The 25,295-nt window shown below is 42.8% G+C and overlaps 1 protein-coding gene across 5 annotated transcripts in view; it reads right to left on the bottom strand.

Moving 5' to 3' along the window:
* The window catches only part of LOC145343266 (sorbin and SH3 domain-containing protein 2-like), a 283,373-nt gene that overhangs the window by 157,849 nt on the left and 100,229 nt on the right, over positions 1-25,295 (bottom strand). For all 5 annotated transcript variants that reach the window (XM_080189388.1, XM_080189389.1, XM_080189390.1 and 2 more), the window contains exon 3: positions 9,421-9,477. In XM_080189388.1, the coding sequence (XP_080045514.1) occupies positions 9,421-9,430 (10 nt within the window). In that variant the 5' untranslated portion in view covers positions 9,431-9,477. The remainder of the gene's footprint in view (positions 1-9,420; positions 9,478-25,295) is intronic.

Raw genomic sequence — 25,295 nt, 5'->3', positions numbered from 1 at the left:
GGATTTAGTTGAGTAAAACATTGGAAGTCGGTGAGGTACATAGGTGTTGATGCAGAAGTAAGACTTTGGCATGCTTTTGATTTGTTAATTATACAGGGCCCTATTCACAAAACATTTATAGACCTGGACCTTTCCAAAAATCACTTCTGTTCATTTCCTTTGTGAATCTCAATTTTTAGTTAACTTGTAAGCAATCTTCTATATATTGGTCAGGAACTCATGTTGGAATTGCATAGAACTCTTGTGAGGCCACCGCTGGAGTACTGTGTGCAGTTCAGGTTGCCACATTATTGGAAGGATGTGATTGCACTGGAGAGGGTGCAGAGGAGATTCACCACGATGCTGCCTGAATTGGAACATTTAAGTTCTGAAGAGAGGTTGGGTAGAATTGGATGAGTTTCATTGGAGCAGAGAAGACTGAGGGGTGACCTGGTGGAGGTGTTGAAGGTTATGGGAGAAGGGTCAGTCACAAGGGGACACAGGTTCAAGGTGAGGGGCAGGAGGTTCATAGCTTCATGAAATTCTTCACTTTAGTCATTTCAGAAAGACGGTGTAATACTCATGTTGATTACACAGTTTAAAGTTTATTTATTAATGTCACAAGTAGGCTTACACTGCAATGAAGTTACTGTGAAAATCCTCTAGTCACCACACTCCGGCGCCTGTTCAGCTACACTGAGGGAGAATTTGGCATGACCAATACACCTAACCAGCACGCCTTTCAGACTGTGGGAGGAAACCAGAGCACCCAGAGGAAACCCACGCAGACACGGGAAGAATATGCAACCTCCACACAGACAGTGACCCAAGCCTAGTTTTGAATCCGGATTCCTGGCACTATGAATTGGCAGTGCTAACCACTGCGCCGCCATGCTGCCCATAGGTTTAGATAACTGCTGTTCTCAATAGGAAAGATCCTGCGGATCAGCAGTATCGACAGACACTCAACCAAATCTCACATTTGCACAGGTTAACTTTTTTAAAAATACAAGCTCTGTCACAAATGTGCAAGTTGTGCAGGTTTGGACTCAATTCCAAACTTCTCAAATTGTTGCATGTCTAAGGTCTCTTGATGGCATTTGTTAATCTTGTTACAGGCATATCACCTCTTACACACTAATTCAAGTAACTTCTTCCCCTACCTTTGCATGTCTCTTTACAAAACAGCATCATTAGTGACAAAGTTGTGTGGGTGGTATAATTTAGGATTCTTATTTGATCCACAAAGGTGGAAGGTATAAAACTTACAAAGAAAAATTGTAAATGCAGAGTGCATTTCCAAAAATGCCTATTGTAACTACTTCAATCATGACATTTAAAACTGAATTAGATACACACTTGGAAAAAATATTAAAGAGCAAAGGAAAGTGGGATTACAACAGATAGCTCTCATGTGGAGTTGTCACAGACACAATGGCCCAGATAGTGCATCGTGTGTTGACATTTCAAGGACTGTGTTAACTCATGGAGTGTCTATCAGCTCTCTGGGGCATTCTGTTAATACAGCTGCGATCTTGATGGCTACCAACCTCGGAATAAGGAATTCAACTACTTCCTTGGAACATTTGTCATTGCCACTTTCAGATAGCATTCAGTGTCAAAAGATTTAGCACATCCCACATTTTTGCTTCAATTATCTGTATCATTTTCATTTTGGTAACATAACAATTTCTTTTCCTTTCAGCAAATGTTTCAGCGAATCAGGGTAGAAACATTCCTCAACACAAATTATAAAAATAGCACAGCAACCCAATTTTCTTTTGTGAAGGTACCAGATCAGAAACCCCAAGACTAGACCCAAACAATTTGCTATTTCACAGCTAGCCTATCCCTATGGGTTCCAATTCAAGCAATATTCCATTCAACCCCCCCCCCCACTTTTTTAAAAACAGAGGCTTACTTGCTTGTCTCAGGTTAATAGTCCTTGAACTTTCAGATCACCTCCAGAGAGAGAGAGACATGTCTAGCTTCTTTCAGAACCAAACAGTAGGTGCTTGTTTTAAAATAAAAGAGAAACGGTTTTCCCTGCAAGCTTAGTTCCTCCCATTAAGCACATGGCTGTCATTGTCAAGCAACTTAATCAAAACTGAAACCCACAAGGGAGACCCAAAGAAATACAAATGAATTAGCTTAGCTTATAATAAACACTTCAGGTCCAAAATGAACATTTATCCTATGCTCCTAGTTATCAATGTAAAAGATTGCTTAGACAAATTGGCACCCTGCAAAACAGATCTGAATTCTAAACAGACCCTTCAGAAGAAACATGATATACATATATTCCTTAAAGGCACAGTATCATCAGACTTTTGAGAATAGAGTCCACAACTAGTAGCAGTATAAACATTCCAATTTCATACAGCTTATTATTGTAAATGACAAAATTATACATCCAGCTGAATGTTTCCAATTATTTGTCCAATTATACACAACCCATTTTAATCATAGTGCATAGAATTAACAGATTGTATCTCTCATTTATTGTACAGCTTTAACATGGTATGGCATGATTTAAGACAAAGAGCCAAAGGGCCTTTGGTAAGATTCTGGGAAACAATTTTTTTTTGCTGCTTATTTATTAGTGTCACAATTAGGCTTGCATTAACACTGCAATGAAGTTTACTGTGAAAATCCGTTGGTCGCCACACTCTGGCGCCTGTTCGGGTACACGGAGGGAGAATTTAGCACAGCAAACGTACCAAACCAGCACGTCTTTCGGATCGTGGGAGGAAACCAGAGCACTTTCATAAAGGTAGTGCAAATTTTTTAATAGTAATTCTACTTTAATTAGCACAAAAATTGTTAATTGGAAATAACATTGTGTGATAACTTTAATTGCTGAAAATACAGACCTGTTGCCAAAGCTCTTTTGTCTTGCAGTCATTAGGACAACTGCAAGAATGCTGAATTTCAAACAATCACAATAAATTATACTACAAAAAAAAGCCAGCTGGTTTAACTCTGAATGGCCGAGTCGTTGTCAAAGAGAATGCAACGGGCAGCAATAAGCTCTCAAAGCATCTACACATTTTTGGACGCTAAAGGGCAATTTAGCATGTTCACACCAACCCAACTTTTGGATTGTGGAAGAAACCAGAGCACCCAGAGGAAACCCACACAGACATGGGGAGAACGTGCAGACTCCACACAGACAGTGCCCCATGGCCGGAATTGAACCTGGGTCCCTGGAGCTGTGAGGCAGCAGTATTAACCACTGTGCCGTTGTGAACTTCCTTCACATCCATTGAAAACTCAGCTAAGGAGCTGAAAAACACAAATATGATCCTTGGGAAACCTTGAGTGTACTTGTGAGAAAAGTCACAAATCCAGTGCTGCAAGACAAAATAAAAAAGGCCACGACTCAAGTTTATAAATGGCTGGCTGTCTCTGAAGGGAATTTTGAACAACTGTGAAAATCTGAAAAAACAGTCCAATTGGGGATTACATTCTAAAAAAGGTACAAAGTCTGCAATGCTTGGACTAAAACGTCAACATTTAAATTCATCCCAATGCCTGAAAGAAACATGCAGGAGAGGAACAGCTTTGCCTTGCTACAAAGAGTTTGTACATACGTGGATAATTAATAACTAAGCTCCATTTTTATCTTCAGCGATCAAGGTGCATGACATGCATAGAAACCCACCACCCGCATCAATCTCCTTACAAAGATACCAACAAGCAACACCAATGTTAACCAAGTAATAGGTTACACACGAGGATACAAAAACACCTCCAATTGGTCTACTGGCATCTGAAGGACAAATGACAGTGAACACTTTTAAACACTTCAATAAATTAGTATTCATCTGACTAACCCGCCAGAAAGGCACATGACATGGATAACTGAATCTCTTGAAAAGTATGAGGGGTTGTAGGAGTAGAGTTAAGAGAGAAATCAGGAGGGCAAAAAGGGGACACGAGATTGTTTTGGCAGATAAGGCAAAGGAGAATCCAAAGAACTTCTACAAATACATGAAGGGCAAAAAATTAGCAAGGGAGAGAGTAGGGCCTCTTAAGGACCAACAAGGTCATCTCTGTGCAGATCCACAAGAAATGGGCGAAATCCTAAATGAATATTTCTCATCAGTATTTACTGTTGAGAAAAGCATGGATGTTAAGGAACTTGGGGAATTGACTATTGATATCTTGAAGAGTGTACATATTACAGAGGAGGCGGTGCTGGGAGTTTTGAAGCGCACCAAGGTAGATAAATCTGCGGGACCTGATGAGATATACCCTAGGACATTGTGGGAGGCTAGAGAGGAAATTGCAGGTCTCCTAGCCGAGATGTTTGGAACATCGATAGTCACGGGTGAGGTGCCTGAAGATTGGAGAGTGTCAAATGTTGTGCTTTTGTTTAAAAAGGGCTGCAGGGAAAAGCCTGGGAACTACAGGCCAATAAGCCTCACAACTGTGGTGGGTAAATTGTCAGAAGGTATTTTGAGAGACAGGACCTACAGGCATTTAGAGTTGCAAGGACTGATTAGGGACAGTCAGCATGGTTTTGAGAGTGGAAAATCATGGCTCACAAATTTGATTGAGTTTTTTGAAGGGCTAACCAAGAAGGTAGATGAGGCAGTGCAGTTGATGTTGTCTACATGGACTTTAGCAAGGCCTTTGACAAGGAACCACATAGTAAGTTGTTGCATAAAGTTAAATCTCACTGGATCCAGGGTGAGATATCTAAATGGATAAAAAATTGACTTCTTGATAGAAGTCCAGAGGGTAGTTATAGAGAGTTGTTTTTCAAACTGGAGGCCTGTGACCAGCGGTGTGCCTCAGGGATCAGTGCTGAGCCCACTGTTATGTGTCATTTATATTAATGATTTGGATAAGAATATAGGGGGCATGATTAGTAACTTTGCAGGTGATACCCAGATTGGTGACAAAATGGACAGTGAAGAAAGTTATCTACAATTGCAACAGGATCTTGATCAACTGGGTCAGTGGGCTGACGAATGGCAGATGGAGTTTAATTTAGACAAATGCAAGGTGATGCATTTTGGTAGATTGAACCAGGGCAGGATTTTCTCATTTAATGGTAGGGCGTAGGGGAGAGTTACAGAACAAAGAGATCTAGTGGTACATGTTCATAGCTCCTTGAAAGTGGAGTCACAGAGTAGCGAGTGGACAGAGTGGTGAAGGAGGCATGTGGCATGCTTAGTTTCATTGGTCAAAGCATTGAAAACAGGAGTTGAGACATCTTACTGAAGTTTTACAAGACATTGGTAAGGCCACACTTGGAATACTGTGTGCAATTCTGGTCACCCTATTATAGAAAGGATATTATTAAACTAGGAAGAGTGCAGAAAAGACTTATTAGGATGCTACCAGGACTTGATGGATTGAGTTGTAAGGAGAGGCTGCATAGGCTGGGACTTTTTTCTCTGGCACGTGGGAAGCTGAGGGGTGACCTTATAGAGGCCTATAAAATAATGAAGGACATAGATCAGCTAGATAGTCAATATATATTCCCAAAGGTAGGGGAGGCTAAAACTAGACAGCATAGGTTTAAGGTGAGAGGGGAGAGATACAAAAGTGTCCACAAGGGGAATTTTTTCACACAGAGGGTGGTAAGTGTCTGGAACGTGCTGCCAGAGGTAGTAATAGAGGCAGGTACAATTCTATCTTTTACAAAGCATGTAGATAGTTACATGCGTAAAATGGGTATAGAGGGATACTGGCAATTGGGATTAGCTTAGGGATTTAAAAAAAAAGGGAGGCAGAATGGACAAGTTGGGCCGAAGGGCCTGTTTTCATGCTATAAACCGCTATGACTCTATGACAGATTGTGAGGCCATAAATTTAGGAGCAAAACTAGGTTATTCCGCCCATCAAGTCTGCTCTGCCATTCAATCATGGCTGATACATTTCTCAACTCCATTCTCCCGCTTTTTTCCTCCTGTAACCTTTGATTCCTTCACCAGTCAAGAACCTATCCATCTCGGTCTTAAATGCACTCAATGACATGGCCTCCACAGCCTTCTGTGGCACTGAATTTCACAGATTCATCACCCTCTGGCTGAAGAAATTCCCCCTCATCTCAGTTCTAAAGGGCCCCGAGGCTGTGTCCTTGCATACTAGTCTCTCCTACTATCCAGGAAAGACAATCCACTCTATCCAGCCATTTCAGTATTCTGTAAGTTTCGGTGAGATCCTCCCTCATTCATCTAAACTCTATCGAGTGAGCTTACAGCTGCTGTCAGTGTTATAGAAAATATCTCAGATTTTAAACAAACTGGATTAAAACCTGCATCACCTTCTCTATTCAATGCCAATGTGAAGCATTTTAACCTTTCTATTTTATTTGCACAAATTTAATACAATCATGCAATCACAGAACCCCTACAGTGTAGAAGGAGGCCATTTGGTCCATCAAGTCTGTGCTGCCCACAATCCCACCCAAGCCTCATCATGTGTGGAACATGCAGACTCCACACAGTCACCTAAGCCCAAAACTGAAGCTGGATCCATGGCGTTGTGGGACAGCACTGCTAACCACTGTCCCACTCTTATTTCGGCAGAATCCATATTAAAAGACAGTGTTAAATCAACTTAAATATTTACTCTTCAGCCAAGTTCCATTGTTTGTGTGATTTTTGAAACTAAATATGATTCATGAAGCATATGTCTGACAAATTTACTGGAGTTCTATGAGGATGTGTCTAGGGCAGTGGATAGAGGAGAGCCGGTGGATGTGGTCTTTCTGGATTTTCAGAAGGCGTTTGACAAGGTACCTCACAAGAGGTTATTGCAGAAGGTCAGGGGACATGGAGTTGGGGGTAGGGTGTTAGCGTGGATAGAGGATTGGTTGTCAAATAGGAGGCAGAGAGTGGGGGTCAATGGGTGCTATTCGGATTGGCGGATGGTGACTAGTGGGGTGCCCCAGGGGTCGGTGCTGGGGCCTCAGCTATTTACCATTTATATAGATGATCTGGAGGAGGGAACCGAGTGCAGGGTGTCGAAATTTGCTGATGACACCAAGATTGGGGGAACGGCAAATTGTGCGGAGGGTGTGGAGAGTCTGCAGAAGGATCTAGATAGGCTGGGCGAATGGGCCAGGAAATGGCAAATGGAATTTAATGTTGGCAAGTGTGAGGTGGTCCACTTTGGTAGGAAGAATGGTAGGAAGGACTATTACTTACGTGGCGAAAAACTGCAGCAGGTGACGGTGCAGAGGGACCTCGGGGTCCTTGTGCATGAATCGCAAAAACCCAGCTTGCAGGTGCAGCAGGTGGTCAGGAAGGCGAATGGGATGCTGGCCTTCATAGCGAGGGGGATTGAATATAAAAGTAGGGAGGTCTTGCTGCAGCTGTATAGGGCATTGGTGAGGCCGCAGCTGGAGTACTGTGTGCAGTTTTGGGCGCCGCACCTGCGCAAGGATATTTTGGCCCTGGAGGGAGTGCAGAGGAGGTTTACTAGGCTGATACCGGAGTTGAGGGGATTGAGCTATGAGGAGAGGCTGAATAAACTAGGCTTGTACTCGTTAGAGTTTAGAAGAATGAGGGGAGATCTCATTGAGACGTATAAGATGATGAATGGGATGGATAGGATAGAGGTGGAGAGACTCTTCCCGCTCAAAAAAGACAGTAGGACTAGGGGGCACAGCCTCAAGATAAAGGGGAGGCGGTTTAGAACGGAGTTGAGGAGGAACTTCTTCACTCAAAGGGGGGGGGGGGGGGGAGAGAGCAAAATCAATTAAGGATTTTTAATAGTGATCAGGTCATTCCATGATAGACTGGGGAGTTGTAAAATAAGCAGACAAACCCTTTCTAATATGAAGGCCTCCAGCTTCATAGGCACAGCAAATGACGACATGACAGTACATCAAAGGCCTACCCACAGGTGTACCCCACCCGAACCTTCATGCAGCTATCTTTAATTCCACAAATTTGAGGCTGGAATTTTTACTGACCCCGCCCACTATGGGAATCGGAGCGGGTGAGGGGCAGGTCCCAGAAAGGTCCACTGACCTCGGGCGGGACTTCACAGTTTTGGGACAAGCTAAGCCGTAACATCCAGGCAGCACGGTGGCACCAGGGACCCAGGTTCAACTCCGGTCTCGGGTCACTGTCCGTGTGGAGTTTTCACATTCTCCCCGTGTCTGAGTGCACCAGTTTGCTCCCACAATCCAGAGAAGTGTGGGTTAGTTTGATTAGCCTTGCTAAATTGAACCTAGTGTCAGGGGGGATTAATAGGGTAAATATGTGGGGTTACAGGAACAGGGATTGGGTGGGATTGTGGTTGCTGCAGACTTGATGGGCCAAATGGCCTCCTTCTGCACTGTAGTGATTCTATCCTGATTCCATTGTTCTCAAACCTTATCAAATTGAACCCACCAAAATCTTGCAGTCTTGCTAGCAAAGGCTATTAATAGTGACAGATCAGCAAAAAAAAGTCTTTCCTCTTTCACTGTCGACACTCTTGCACTGTCTTTCTCGCTCCCTAAATTTTGTCATTTCTTCACGTATTTTTACACACTCTTCATATCTCCTTGGCAGTTCAACTTCCCTTTTATTTTAAAGAATTCCAGAGTTTCCTCTCTATTTCTCAGAGCTGCTGCATGGGATCACTGTACTAAGCAGCGCGAGGGAAACCAGGAAGCTAGACAGCTCTCTCAGTCAGCTGAGAAGCAGAATTGCTAAAGCGAGTCAGAAAGCAGCCTGTAAATCAGCTCCCGAATTCTAAGCGGACAGTCTGACTCGAGCTGAGGGTTGACCAGCGACGCTCTGGGCATCAGGGGTGCTCTGAGTTCACAGGAAGGAAAATCAGGTGGAGGGGGTCTCTGCTGCTGATGAGGCTGTGACCTCTGCTGGAAACGCACATGCAGGCATTGCGAGAATAAAGCAGCGGATTCAGTTGTGCTATTTGCCGCAGCCTTGTAGCCCTGCTGCTGTCAAGCTCACAAATGGTGAGGTATCCTGAGCAAATGGGAACAATACCCCAGCAACAAGGCATGGGAGAGGAGATCAAACTGTGCAAACAAAGAGAAATAAAAAATACAAACAGAGCTATCAAAATAGAAGCATTTTTTATTTTTAAAAAAATCTAATTTTTCAGATGCTTTGATCTTATATTTCTTCAGAAAATGTGTTTGAGATATGAAACTTAGACCATATGCAAGGGGATGTAACAAATTACTTCTGCAATCTGCTACTAAACAGAGAGATTAGACAGACATTTCAAAATGCATCTCAGTATTTAGTTTAGAATTTTGTGTCACAGGTATAGCAGGTTTTATACATGAAATACACACGATTGAATTTTTTTTGTAAGTATGAATTATCTTACCTTTACTTGCTCTTCAAGATAAAATTCAGTGAACCTCTCTTTCTAGTTCCTCTGAATTGTATAGCAATCTTAAGCCTAGGTTAATGCAAACAACATGTTCAACCTTCTCCTTTAGAGATCTGAGCATACCTGTATTCATGGTGATAGGAGCAGCAGCTGCTTTATTCCAGACAATTCAGTTTACCCCTGAAAAATAAATAGGATACAGCTGCCTTAGTGCAGTCCAGACCAAACCTTCACCAAACATGGCAATGTAAAACAATGCAAGAATCTTTCAGTGATTTGTAACAGCAAACTGTTGGATCATTCATTCTGTGAACCCTCCTACTTGAAGGAGATGGGTTCCTGCCTTATTTATTGGAGTAGATTGGAATTTATGCTATTTTCTTGGAATACCAATGTTGCTGCTTTATATCTAAAGGGGAATACTCATACATACGAACAGTGCTTCAATTAACAATACATTATTCCAGGAGTCTTAATACCACATAGAACTAGATGCAAGAGCTTCTTCTGTCACAAACCTGTGAAACAGCTGTGCTGTGATGTACATGAGGGGAAATTTTCCCATCCCACCCGCCATGGGAATTGCAGCAGGGATGGGGTGGACCATGCAGAGGTCTCTTGACCTCGGGTGGGATTTTCCAGTTTGGGGTGAGTGCGGCTGGTAAAATTCCGCCGAGAAGCATTTGCCACACACTTTCCACAAACATATCAGAACAAGGTGCAGTAAATACATTTCATTCCATTACATACAATGGGCTGAATACTCCAACCTTGCCCGAGGCTGGGATTCTCTAATCCCGCTGCAGTGAATGGAGATTTGGCCGAGGACCAAATTCTCCATTCTTGCTGGCAGCTGTGTGTGTGTGTGTGTGTGCGCGGCTTGCGCGAGAAAGACGGTGGTCCGATGGTTCACAAGGAGAGAACAAGAGGGTGGAGAAAATGGTCAGGGAAAATGTCAAGGCGCAGAGTCAAGGTCGTGCCACATTTAACAGCACCATCTCAAATTTTTGTTTCCTCTATTTTGCACCTGATGGTCAGTCAAACTGAGCAGCTGGCTAACTGCCCAGCAGGAAAACTAGCATCAGGTGGTTGCAATGGGGACCCTTGTGGGGGGTCCATGGCAAATGGCAGAGAGTCAGTAGTTTTGGTCTGGTGGGGGGAGGAGGCACATGAGATGAGAGAGGTTATGTCGGGGAGGTGGGGAGGGAACAAGGTCAAACAATTAGTACTGGGGGAGGGAAAATAAGAGGCAAACAAATGGAGGAGCGGGGAAAAATGCAGGGAGATAGGCCACGATTGTTACACGGAGTGGCATCTCGTTAGTGTAAAGAAAACGTTGCATAAATACTTTGACTTGAGGTTCACCTCCGATGAAAAACAATTGCTAATATGGGCAATGTATTCAGTTTTCACCCTCCACAAGGGTCAGCCAGTCAGTTGTTTCTGCAATAGCTGCAGATTGGGTACAAGAATTTTCCAGAGTATCATTTTTGTTTTATCAGAAAATTAATCGCCAAGCTATGAGAGGAATTTGTGGGGACTGGGAACAGGAAGCTTCAATTCGGAAGGAGGTCACAACACAAACTTGCAAATAGAACCTTGTGCAAATCACTTCTGGTCAGCACTTAACAACTTTGCATTTTTAGTGCCACCGATGAAAGTATTTCTGTCTGTTCTGTTTCACGTCTTTGAAAAATATTCTGTTCATGGCAATCAGAGAGACAGGAGATGGAGGCCATCCACAGTTCAAGGCAGTCACAGACACGACTATTTGAATATTGCTCACTGCTATCTTCCATTTGAATATACTACAACAACAGAATAACAGCTAGCTGCAATTATACTGCTGCCTATGCTTTTTATAATCAATGTTTTTCCTCAACATTCATCCCCTCCATCAAGTGCTTCACAACCTTCAGTCTTTTTAAGGGCAATACCAAGTTAGTCGTCAAATATTTCATTTCCATGCAAGCAAGACTTGGAGTTTAAACCTACTTATCATTGAATAGAATCCCTACAGTGCAGAGGGAGGCCATTTGGCCCATCGAGTCTGCATCACCAATCCCACCCAGGTCCACGTATTTGCCCCACTAATCTCTCTACACATCCCAGGACACTAAGGGGCAATTTAGCATGGCCAATCAACCTAACCCACACATCTTTGGACTGTGGGAAGAAACTGGAGCACTGAGGAAACCCATGCAGACACGGGGAGAATGTGCAAACTCCACACAGACAGTGACCCAAGCCGGGAACTGAACCCAGGTGCCTGGAGCTGTGAGGCAGCAGTGCCACCGTGCTGCCCATTTAGGAAGTATAACAGTAATAATATGGATGCAGTTTGTTATAGCTTTGATAATAAGGGAGGAATATTTTCAGAAGGTGTTTGACAAAGTACCTCACAAGAGGTTATTGCAGAAGGTCGAGGGACATGGAGTTGGGGGGGTAGGGTGTTAGCGTGGATAGAGGATTGGTTGTCAAATAGGAGGCAGAGAGTCAACGGGTGCTATTCGGATTGGCGGATGGTGACTAGTGGAGTGCCCCAGGGGTCGGTGCTGGGGCCTCAGCTTTTTACCATTTATATAGATGATCTGGAGGAGGGAACCGAGTGTAGGGTGTCAAAATTTGCTGATGACACCAAGATTGGGGGAACGGCAAATTGTGCGGAGGGTGTGGAGAGTCTGCAGAACGATCTAGATAGGCTGGGCGAATGGGCCAGGAAATGGCAAATGGAATTTAATGTTGGCAAGTGTGAGGTGGTCCACTTTGGTAGGAAGAATGGTAGGAAGGATTATTACTTACGTGGCGAAAAACTGCAGCAGGCGACGGTACAGAGGGATCTCGGGGTCCTTGTGCATGAGTCGCAAAAACCCAGCTTGCAGGTGCAGCAGGTGGTCAGGAAGGCGAATGGGATGCTGGCCTTCATAGCGAGGGGGATTGAATATAAAAGTAGGGAGGTCTTGCTGCAGCTGTATAGGGCATTGGTGAGGCCGCAGCTGGAGTACTGTGTGCAGTTTTGGGCGCCGCACCTGCGCAAAGATATTTTGGCCTTGGAGGGAGTGCAGAGGAGGTTTACTAGGCTGATGCCGGAGTTGAGGGGATTGAGCTATGAGGAGAGGCTGAATAAACTAGGCTTGTACTCGTCAGAGTTTAGAAGAATGAGGGGAGATCTCATTGAGACGTATAAGATGATGAATGGGATGGATAGGATAGAGGTGGAGAGACTCTTCCCGCTCAAAAAAGACAGTAGGACGAGGGGGCACAGCCTCAAGATAAAGGGGAGGCGGTTTAGAACGGAGTTGAGGAGGAACTTCTTCACTCAAAGGGTGGTGAATCTCTGGAATTCTCTGCCCGTTGAAGTGGTGGAGGCTGCCTCGCTAAATATTTTTAAGAAGCGGGTTGATGGGTTTTTGATGAGAGAGGGGATTAAGGGTTATGGGGAGAGGGCGGGAAAGTGGAACTGAGCCACGACAGATCAGCCATGATCTTATTGAATGGCGGGGCAGGCTCGAAGGGCCAGATGGCCTACTCCTGCTCCTATTTCTTATGTTCTTATAAGCATCAACATATTTGTTTTCCAAAATAACCTCCAATTATACACAATAAATTGAACATCATTGACTGCAGATCACTGCTGCATGCAATATCTTATTCTTAAATAGCTTGACATTACCCTTGTACTTTGGTTTTCAGAACATCTGTAGATTTTTCTGCTAAGTTAAAGTCAGGCCTGTTCACTGTGGCTTACAAGTCTTTGCCTCCAATGCACAGAGACTTTCAATTTTTAAATCTCAATGTTTTCAGAGACTGGAGAACATAACTAAGATTTTAAACTGCAGACCGCCAGCATTCTTCACATATTTCCCTCTGCCAGAGGAGAGGAGCTAGACTCTATTTTTTTTCTCTTACTTGGACTTAAATCAACGTGAGCACCACATGAAAGGGGCAGTAGTAAACCTGGCTGAACAAGAGTGACTGGAACCTAAGGCAGGTCTCACCATGAGAACGACGAATGGGTTTAATAGCAGAAACTAAAGATTGCAAATTGTATGGAAATCAATGCTCTCCCTGACCCTCGAAAGTCCCTTGAGATGAGACCTTGGAAGTGCCCAAGTTAGGGAGAGAGAGCAGCCCCTGTTCATCAAGACTATTCTAAAATCCTAAGCGTCTTTGATTTGGGGCCCTTTTCGGTAGCTGTTTTGCTGAACCACTTCTATTGCGGACTATTTTAGAAATGTGCCTGAATTTAGACTCCAGTATGTGTGTGTGTTAGTTACTTTGTCATCACTTCACACTTTGCAAAATTATTTTAATTGATTGTGATTATCTTTCATTAGGAACACGGCGTTTTGTTCACTTTCTGTTGGTTTCAAATCCAAACAATGATGTTTATTGTTCCTAATTGTTTTATTAAAATGCTCCCTTTCCTCTTCACTACATTCTGCTCGTTCCGAAATTCCCCGCGCTGCCCCGTTGATTGCCGCGTTTTGATAATGTAGAGATATCTTCTCATCTTTCAGCTTGGATCTCAGGCTCTACGAGCCAAATTCTTTTGCACTGTCTGTTGAGGGGTGGCATGGTGGCACAGTGGTTAGCACAGCTGCCTCACAGCGCCAGGGACCTGGGTTCAATTGCCAGTTCCCTCTCAGTCTGAAAGATGTACTGGTTAAGTGCATTGACCATATTAAATTCTCCCTCAGTGTACCCGGAGTGTGGTGACTAGGGGAGCAACTTCATTGCAGCGTTAATGTAATAAGTAAACTTTAAGCTCTGCTTTCACGCACACAAACTGTTGAGTAATTGCAAGAATTGAGGCTCCTTCCTTACTACCTTGTAAACTGGAGAGCTCAGAGGAAACCCACACAGACACGGGGAGAATGTTAGACTCTCCACAGATAATGCCCAAGCTGGGAATCGAACCCAGATCCCTGGTGCTATGAGGCAGCAGTGCTAACCACTGTGCCACCGGACTGCAGAGTGGATGAGCAAACTGACCGTAGTGCTACTGTACAATGGGGAGATTAACAAGAAATGTAGGCAGGGACAGTACAGTTAGGGAAAGAACATAAGAAATAGGAGCAGGAGTAGGCTATCTCACCCCTCGAGCCTGCCCCGCCATTCAATAAGATCATGGCTGATGTGAAGTGGATCAGTTCCACTTACCCGCCTGCTCCCATAACCCTCAATTCCCTTATCAATCACAAATATATCTACCTGTGACTTAAACATATTCAATGAGGTAGCCTCCACCACTTCAATGGGCAGAGAATTCCAGAGATTCACTACCCTCTGGGAGAAGAGGTTCCTCCTCAACTCTGTTCTAAATTGCCCCCTCCCCTTATTTTGAGGCTGTGCCCTCTAGTTCTTGTTTCCTTTCTAAGTGAAAATAATCTCTCTACCTCTACCCTACCTAGCCCCTTCATTATCTTATGTGTCCCTATAAGATCCCCCCCATCACCCTCCTAAACTCCAACGATTACAGGCCCAATCTATTCAATCTCTCCTCATAAGCTAACCCCCTCATCAACCTGGTGAAACTTCTCTGTACTCCCTCCAAGGCCAATATATCCTTTCGCAGCTGAGAACACATGCTGGTTAAGGGTAAGAATCGGGGCTAGGCATCACCATGATTTCCTTCAAGTTGAAAAGAGATACCCACTATTTGGGCTAATAGGTGAATAAAAGCCACTTAATGTCTGGTATCTATGGGATTACACAAGGTTAAAAACAATGCAGATTTATAATTTAGACCAGGAATTTGTATTTGATGACATAGCAAGGACACTCACCACTAATCTCAAAGAAAACTGATTACAAAGTTCCAGCCATCTCTGTGACCTGGTTTTCACATGTCCTGACACTAGTTTAACCCTGACATTAAGGGGTTATTGTGGCATGCAGAAGCTGTGATGTCAGCAAGCGGGCAAGGAACCAATCACAGTGCAAACCAGGAAGTTAAAAAAATGTTCCCAGGGTTTTTACAGCGGGACCAACCACCTCGAATTAAAATATTTTCGTCAAGGCATGGTTGCAAAGAAGATTGCAGTCATAAGAACTGGGAGCAGGAGTAGGCCATCTAGCCCTTCGAGCCTGTCCTGCCATTCAATAAGATCATGGCTATTTCTACATCAAACCATAGGAGAACTGTGCACACTGACAGCAACTTCTGGATTTCCGCACTATTCCATGCGTGTGCGGATTCCTGGAGTTTATACTGATTTTGATCAAGCCCAAGATGGGATTGCAGTGCCTTTCCTTGTCAGCTTGGATCCGGTTTGTCTCTCTTGTGGGGACCACAAAGTGGATTCAATTGGATTTTGAATTGGATTTGGGTTTTCCTTGTCCATTCTAAGCATTGGATTTGAAACTTTAAGAATCGAGTAAAAAAAATTTAATTAAAAAGATTCAGCGCCATGACCACATTAAAATCCGGTTCTCGCTTGACGTCTATATAGCTTATTTGAACATCGACCAATGTGGTGTTAACAAATCATTCAATTTAACTATCTTTTGTTTTAAATGGGTTACTCAGCCCACTGGTCAAATTGTGATAGTTTGCCAATCAACATCATGCTTTAAATCATAATTTTAAATCAACTCACAATAAAAATAGCTGATAGACATCATTACCAAATGGATTCTAGAAATACATTTTATATCCAAAACACTTTACGTTTTATAGCAAACTATACTGTGTGGGTGAAATTTGGCAACAGATGAACCATATTAGGCCCACTAAACATTAAGAAGTGAATTAACTGGTATGATTGGATTGGGGCTTTATTTATAGGTGAGCTTTATTCAGGGAGTCAGCAGGAAATGGCTGCTCCACTGGAATGATATTGATGTTAATTACATATCTGTTTGAAATTCACAGCGATTGCAACAACAGCTGATTCAACTCCAGATTATCCTAACCTAGGCATCTTTGGACACTAAAGGGGCAATTTAGCATGGCCAATCCACCTAATCTGCACATCTTTGAACTGTGGGAGGAACCTGGGGGCAACCCATGCAAACACGGGGAGAACGTGCAAACTCCACTTAGACAGTCACCCAAGGTCGAACCTGGGTCACCATGGCACTGTGAGGCAGCCATGTTAACAGTGTGCCACCATCCTGCCCAAAATTAGTGTGGACTCTTCCTTAGTCATGCAGTTTGCAAGAACAGCAGTCGCAGCGTGGTTCAGGTGTAGACAATCCCTACATTGCATTCCCGTTTCTCCCTACATCGCCTGATGTCATTAAAATCTTACAAATCATCTATCCCTTCCTCGGATATAAAGTATATTTGACAGCGATGGGATTCGAACCCACACCCACACAGAGTCTGGAATCTTAACCCAGCACCCTAGACTGCTCAGTCGTGCTACCACATCAATTCAATGCTAAAAATTAACATTGGGTGTAAATTTAGACTTTGCGTCCAAATATACTAAAATAAGAGACTTCTAAATTGAAGTTGAGGTTTTACAGGAACAAGATTGGTTTCATCTTTATGAATAAAAAGAAATGGTATTATGAATATCCAACATTAACTGAGGCTCCTTCTTGTATTAGTTGATCAGTGTTCAGGTGAATCAAAGTCTTTATACCTATCTTTGTTATCTATCAAAAGAAAACATTTTCAAGGTAGCAATATGCCATGCTTTGAATTGGTAGCTGCAATGAGGGTGAAAAAAATTACAGTGGTTTATGTAAAATATAATGCATATACATCATGGTATTTTGCATCTCTGTCCACAGAGATACTCGAGTACTTATTAAACAGGAAACATCCCCACTGACAAGTTCCCTTCCAAGTTAATTAACACTTTACCTCGGACAGAGATCACAGTTTTACTGGATAAGTGTCCTGGAATTCCCCAGCACCATCATGGCTGCAATAATTACCATAATCACAGAACCATAGCCTTAAAGCACAAGTGACCTGGGTTCAGTTCCCGCCTCGGGTCACTGTCTGTGTGGTGTTTGCACATTCTTCCCTATCTGTGTGGGTTTCCTCCAGGTACTCCAAATTTCCTTCCACAACCAAAGGTGTGCAGGATTGGTGGATTGGCCTTGCTAAATTCTCCCTTTGCATCCCAAGATGTGTAGGGCTAAGGAGATTGGTGGGTTGGATGCAGTGAGGTGGGGGGGGGGGTCCTGGGTGGGATTGTTGTTGGAGAGTTGGTGCAGATTCGATGGGCTGAATGGCCTCCTTTTGCACTGCAGTGATTCTATGATTTTATCCTGACATTCCCTAGCACCATCATGGCTACACAGTTACCATAATGACTGCACTGATTCAACGAGAAGGCTCACCATCCACTCTCAGGGTAATTATACTGGGCAAAAAAAAATGCAGCTTTATTGTCCACACCCCAACTCACCACATCTAAGGTCACTGCTCACAATCTGCCTCTGGAGGAGTGACCCAAATAGATACAAAATGCCTCTAGATCATCAGCTTCTTGCATCCTCTCTTATTTTAATACTCTTCCTCCCTGCTGTTTTAAAGTAGGGGAAATAACAGGAAATAATACAGTTTATTCCTCAAATCTGCATTCCTATTTTAGGAATGAAAGAGAATACTGGCTCATCTGTTGTGATGTCCTAAAATGCTTCATGAGCATTGAATTACTTTGAAGTGCCTTCACCTTACAGCAGAAAATGGAAAGTGATAGACATGTTGTTGAAACTCTTAGATCGACACATTTGATCAAGATTGTCCTTCTAAAGAGTCTAACCAATGCAAAGTCTATTCACGCTGAGAGGGTGGAGTGACAGTTCTGTGAAACTCTCCATGCAAGTGAAAAAGAAACATCTGAAAACATGTGTTCTATATGTTCTACGCATTTTACATGGAACTAAATGGAAATTGTGATATAGATAATGAGCCTTATGAGTGAGTAATAGACACTATTGTTGCATTTATGTAAATAAAGATATTCACTCACTGAATACATACGAATGTTAACTTTTGTGGGCATTTGTTGATAAGATTAAATGATAAAAAGCAGTGTGCGAGTATTTTTTGATGGATTTACTTTGCTTCTTTGGTAGTAAATATCTGTTAAATAATTATACAGATGAAGTATATTTACCCGTACGTTTTAAGTTTATTCATTAGTGTCACAAGTAAGCTTACATTAACGTTGCAATGAAGTTACTGTGAAAATCCCCTAGTTGCTACATTCCAGCACCTGTTCGGGTACATGGAGGAGAATTTAGCATGGCCAATGCACCTAATCTGCATGTCTTTCCGTGGGAGGAAACCAGAGCACCCGGAGGAAACCCATGCGTCTGGGGAGAATGCGCAAACTCCACACAGACAGTGACCCAAGCCGGGAATTGAAGCCGCTCTGGTGCTGTGAGGCAGTTAAACACGTTTTCTGCAAACATTAATGCATATGGCTAAATTAGTAGGTACCTATGGCTAGTTTGCAAATTCTAGTAGGCTGAAATTCTTGTTAGTTTTATTGTCACATGTATTGTCAAAATAATATTTTTAGTTCTGTTCCTGTTAATTATAATGTAATAAAAGCAAAAATACTGTGTTTTACGATTTTTAAGGGCAAGATTCTCAGAATCAAACTTTTAAAAATGTGCACAACAGTTGTGTCACCCTGTCTAAAATAGATTGCTCTGCACCTGTAACAAAGATAATGCAAGCTCAGTGTCTAATTTTGACTGCTGGTCCTCTCCCATCCCTGAAAAAGGAGATTAAAATTCCACCCCAAAGCCTTTTATCACCCTTAAAACAGAAAAATGCTTTGTATGCACCAACAATTGCTGAACACGTTAAATGATCTGCTAGATGTCAGCATACAAAAGTAGTTTATGTGTACTGTAGACACTCTGGTACATGACATTTAACACCCCCCAAAAGCCACAAATCCTCAAGTTGTCCCAGTTCAAGCTGGCAACATCCCTCCCCTGTTGTTGCTGGCACACTTCCAACTGTTAGAACAGACAGACATTTCCCCCCACATTTCCCCATTAATGAAGGCCGGTGCTGGTTTGACTCAGAACACCATTCCCAGCATCTCCCTTCATCCAAAAGCACAAGGAATATTGTATGCCAAGAGCAGAATCATAGAACCCCTACAGTGTCGAAGGTGGCCATTCAGCCCATCAAGTCTGCACTAACCACAATCCTGCCCAGGTCCTATCCCCTTAACCCCATGTATTTACCCTAGCTATTCTCCTGACACTCAGGGGCAGTTTAGCATGGCCAACCCACCTAACCAACATGTCTTTCAGACTCTGGGAGAAAACCAGAGCACCCGGAGGAGATTCACGCAGACATAGGGAGAGCATGCAAACGCCACAAGCCGGGAATTGAACCAGGGTCCTTAGTGCTGTGGGAGAGCAGTGCTAACCACTATGCTACCCCTGTCACTTCTGTTCAAAAGGATAACACTGAAGTGAAGGGACCAGACTATGTTTGCCTGGGAAACATTGGTCTCTTCAAAAAGTTGACAATGAATGATCATAAAATGCAAAGCATGTAGTGTCTACAAACACTTCAACTCAATGGAATACATTGAAGAAACTTCACAAGAATAAAACAGGGCACAGTTCTGGCTAATAATTATAAGATTTAAAAATTATAACTGCAGTTGAGGACTGATAATCTGATGAAGGAAGTGAATTGATTTGTTATTGTACCATATATTGGAATACAATGAGAAGTATTGTTTCTTGTATGCTACACAATCAAAACATATCATTGATAGAGTACAGGGGGAGAAGGAAAGAATAGGGTGCAGAATGTAATGTTGCAGTTGGGAAGTACTCAAGAATAATTTATAGGATTAATGTGCATCGAATGAGCTGAGAACATTTGAAGGAGCGGTGAGCATGCTTTTGGAATCAATTGGAATTCACTGCAAAGATAACAGATTGAACTGAATGGAGCTCAGCTGCTGGATTTAATTTACTCAAGATTTCCAAAGCTCTTCGGAATTAGACTTCTCCAAGTGAGACCTTCTTCGAAGAATTAATGGCAAATTGGTAAAATAATTAAATTGGACACTGAGCAGACTAAAGATGCCCATTTTGGTTTGTTCACACATTACTAAAATATTAAGCAGGGTGTATCGAGAAATATAAAAGTGAGACAATTAGGTGCCTCAGTGATTAGTATGAGGGGTTGCATTCAGAAGGCTGCAGCCAAATTTAAATGGATTAACAAAGAAATGATTGACAGGATTTAAAAGCTATTCAAAAGTTTTCAATATAGAGAACAGATTCTACATTTCATTCATAGGTGTCTTTTGGGAAAAAAAAAGGGCAAGAGATTTGATCGCAGTTATAACCCAGTCAATGCAAAGTTGTGATCATCAAGGTTTGCATCTCAAGGACATTGAGTTAAATGGCAACACTGTTTTATCCTGAAGTCATGTTGGCACCGTGTGGTGAAATATTCTTTCAAGCAGCCCATTCTCATCAAGTCATATAGAATTAGAGTCTCACAGTGCAGAAAAGGCCCTTTGGCCCGCCGAGTCTGCATCAACAATAACTTTGATTTGATTCATTCTTGCCACATGCATTAACATACAGTGAAAAGTATTGTTTCTTGTGAGCTACACAGACAAAGCATATTGTTCAGAGAGAAGAAAAGGAGGGAGTGCAAAATGTAGCATTACAGTCTTAGCTAGGGTGCGAAGGAAAATCAACTTAATACAAGGTAGATCCATTCAAAAGTCTGATAGCAGCAGGGAAGAAGCTGTTCTTGACTCGGTGGGTACGTGACCTCAGACTTTTGTACCTTTTTCTCGGCCGACGGTGGAAAAGAGAATGCCCAATGTGCCTGAGGTCCTGAATTGCTGGCTGCTTTGCCGAGGCAGTGCATGGGAAGCTGGTTTGCCTCCAAACTACCACTGAAGTTGCGCTAATCATTTTCTAGCACTTTGTCACATCCACGAATGTTATGATGTTTCAAGTGCTCATCCAAATTCTTTTTAAGGGTTGTATGGTTTTGAAACACCGGAAGCGACTATTTTTGCAGAATGGAATGCAGCTATTTTTGAAAATGTTAAAAGATACAAATAATGTAAAAATATGCAGCCTATTCCTGTGCGTGGGAGTACAATATTTATCATTCTCCAGCCTAGAAGAATTTTCTCGTGTGCATGTGGAGGGAAACATTTCAAATTAAATAAGATAATATTATAGTAATGAACGTAGTTAAGCTGAATTGGGTAAATACAGCTGCTTATGTTGACACAGGATCTCTGTTTTCCCAAGAGCACCAACCCCTCTAACAACACTGCGTACCTTCACCGCACGGTGGCACAGTGGTTAGCACTGCTGCCTCACAGCGCCAGGGACCTGGGTTCAATTCCGGCCTGAGGTAACAGTGTAGAGTTTGCACGTCCTCCCCAAATCTGCGTGGTTTTCCTCCAGGTGCTCCAGTTTCCTCCCACACTCCACAAATGTGCAGGTTAGGCTGACTGGCCACGTGTAACACTTCAGCCGGAACTCTACCATCATGCTCCCCACAGAATTGACGCGGGTGAGGGTCCAGCAATCTCCATTGATCTCAGGTTGGAATTTCCAGTCTCACCTGAGCAAGGCCGTAAAATCCCACCTTTAGCGTTAGGGAGGGTAAGTACGTGGGGTTACAGGGATAGGGCCTGGGTGGGACTGTTGTCAGTACAGGCACGATGGGCCAGATGGCCTCCTTCTGCACTGTAGGGATTCTAATGTATGATTCTAGGGCTGCAGCGGTTCAGGAAGACAGCTCACCACTACATTCTCAAGGGCAATGAGGAAAGCGCAATAAACAGTGGCCCAGTTAGCGACACCCACATCCCATCGATGAATTTTAAAACATTTAGATAGGAATTGTGGAAAAAGTTCCTGTGAACCAGTCTCAAAGTTTAACACAAATCATACTATATATGAACTTTCTCACTTCCTTTTCCCAACAAAACGAAAGTCCTGCTTCTGTCAGAATTTGATGTCACTATTTGTCTCCAGTGCCTTCCCAGATATTCACCACCACCTGGAACTCTCTAAACTAAACGCTCTGTTCAGCTTATCGTTTCAGAGTTCAAGTTCGTGCACCTAGTTACGTTTTGGACGTGCCAAACAATTGTTTCAGCTTCATTTTATCTGCAGGCACGCCAGCCATGTTCATAAACAAGGATGAGTCATTGCATAAACATGGAGAAAGGAATGTGAATCAATCACGGGAAGGTCTATCTGCCTTATTTCCAAATACTGTCATGGGATCGTACAAGTCCACTTGAACCAGCAGCCGGGAGTTCAGTATTCACTTGGATTTTAATACTTGCCTTCCGATTGAGAGGCAACAGTGTTCAAAATTCTTCCCGTGTCTGCGTGGGTTTTCTCCCATAGTCCAAAGATGTGCGGGTTAGGTTGATTGGCCATGCGAAATTGACTCTTAATGTCCCAGGATGCATAGGTTAGAGGGATTAGCAGAGTAAATATATGAGGTTGCAGGGATAGGGGCTAGGTGGGATTGTTGTCGGTGCAGGCTCAGTAGGCTGAATGGCTTGCTTCTGCACTGTAAGAATTCTATGATTTAGCCAAATTACCACAAAATGTATTATGGCTAAGTCATTGTAAGAATCATATAAAAAAGAATCACAGATTGTTTACAGTACAGAAAGAGGCCATTCACGCACCCTGGGCAGTACGGAGGCACAATGGTTAGCGATGCTGCCTCACAGCTCCAGGGACCTGGCTTCGATTCCCAGCTTGGGTCACTGTCTGTGTGGAGTTTGCATGTTCTCCCCATGTCTGCATGGGTTTCCTCCGGGTGCTCCAGTTTCCTCCCACAGTCCAAAAGATGTGCTGGTTAGGTGCATTGACCCAAACAGGTGCCAAAGTGCGGCAACCAGGGGAATTTCACAGTAACTTAATTGCAGTGTTAACGTAAGCCTGACTTGTGACTAAACTTCAACTTTACAGCCCATTGAATTTGTACTGACTCTCTGAAAGAGCATTCCAGCTATTCCCATTCCTCCTTATCCCATAACCTTGCCCATTCATTCTTTTCAGATAACAGTCCAATTGCCTTTTGAACACCTTGATCGAACCTGCCTCCACCACCCTCTCAGGTAGCTGATTCCAGACTCCAACCACATGGAGGATAAACACTATTCAACAACATGGGCTGTTTAAAATGCTTTCGGTACATGGTGAGTAAACACTGGAGCACTGGGGCAGTGACCATGATAAAACCCAAAGAAATGGCACAAACATTATTTGCACGGTTTCTCCAGAGTTTCTGCAGATCCGTCACTGAAGTTATTGAAGTCAATCAATGGACTTTGCCAACTGACAACACAAAAGGTTCCTGAATAGCAACTAGTATGAGAACCTCAACCGACCTTTCCTTCCCTAACCTCAAAACATTGAGGCTAAATCTGGTGCAACCACCACTGACTCTACTGATGTTAGTGAACACGGTACTGATCAGATAGCGAACACACCACTGATCCATTTGACAGAACAATCCCGGCAAAAATTCTCCAGTACATGAGAAACAATTCCTTTTGCCCAAAAGGCAAACAAAGAACTAAACTAAACTAACAAACAATGCAAACAGTAAAACGTATCAGAAAAAATATATCCTTTCTAATTTAAGTACCTTTCTTTCGTTCCACAAAGCCAATGGAAATGTAACTCCTGTCTAGCGAAGTTACAGGAATACCACCATGTAGGCTTTATAAAGCCTGTCCAGCCGACAGTGCATTTTTCAATGGCACTCCGCTCTATTTACCTTGTCCACAAAACTCAGACAAAATACTCTCACTAGTGTCAGATAAGCTAATCAAGGAAACACATTCCCTTCTGTATCAAGTTTTCCGAGGTGTCACAATGCATCATTTTCCTGGAATATTAAATAGCACTTACACAATGCAAGAAGCATTTCAACCTTGGACAAGATCTCAAAAGCAAAAAATGAAGTTATTCATTTGCAGTTGGATGTGAAATTCTATCTTTGCTTCAGCCTTGGTAAGCTGATATATATTGCACTACGTTGGGTGACTGGTTACTTCGATTTGCCACCTTTACGTAATGCAAATGTGGTTGCAACAGAATGTTGTTTAAAACCTGTAACCAAGTGCAGACAAATAAATGGATACTCAAGTTCAAGCCGGTGTTGAAAAGCTTACTAAACATTCACCAATCATGTTCAGCAAGCAGTAATACAAAAGACGCCTGTTGTCAGTTATAAACGTGTCTGCAAACATTGTGAGCATTGAAAAGGGAAGCCAAGGCTGTGTGGCTTTCACTCAAAAGGAACAGGCATGTGCACATGAGAAAGAAGGCAATAAATCTCCTATCAAATATACAGAGAGCGAAAGCATTCAGTCACACCTCTGACTAAATAGAACACGTATTTAGATGGAAGATTGAGTAGTTCTGTGGTTATCCTTCATTCTAATTGAAAAATATGACAGTTTAATTTTCTAATTCCCTTCACCTCCTTCTCCCCTTTGTAAAACCCACCACTTTGATTACGTTCTTAGTCACTCCTTCCAAGAGCTTTTTTTTTTGTTTGATGTCCATTTATTATGCCGATGTGGAGTTTGTTGGGCTAGGTTGGTTCATTTGATGCACTAAAGTCATAGAGCTTTACAGCATGGAAACAAGCCCTTCGGCCCAAATTGTCCATGCCGCTCTTTTTTATTACTATTAAGCTAGTTCGCCTGTGTTTGACCCACACTCCTATCTATATATCTTACCAAGGTAACTGTCTAATTGCTCTTTAAAAGAAAAAGTTGGACCCACCATTACTACTACCTCTGACAGCTTGTTCCAGACACTCACCACCCTCAAACATTACCCCTCTGGACCCTTTTGTATCTCTTCCCTCTCACTTTAAACCTATACCCTCTAGTTTTAGACTCCCCTACCTTTGGAAAAAGATGCTGACTATCTAGCTGATCTATGCCCCACATTATTTTGTAAGCCTCTACAAGAAAGCCCTTAAGTCTCCTGCGCTCCAGGGAAAAAAGTCCCAGTCTATCCAG

This window comes from Carcharhinus amblyrhynchos, chromosome 5, assembly GCF_965287045.1.
Source record: "Carcharhinus amblyrhynchos chromosome 5, sCarAmb.v2.hapA, whole genome shotgun sequence".
NCBI lineage: Eukaryota > Metazoa > Chordata > Chondrichthyes > Carcharhiniformes > Carcharhinidae > Carcharhinus > Carcharhinus amblyrhynchos.
Note: the sequence above shows the minus strand (reverse complement) of the source record. Positions and strands in the feature narration are given on the sequence as shown.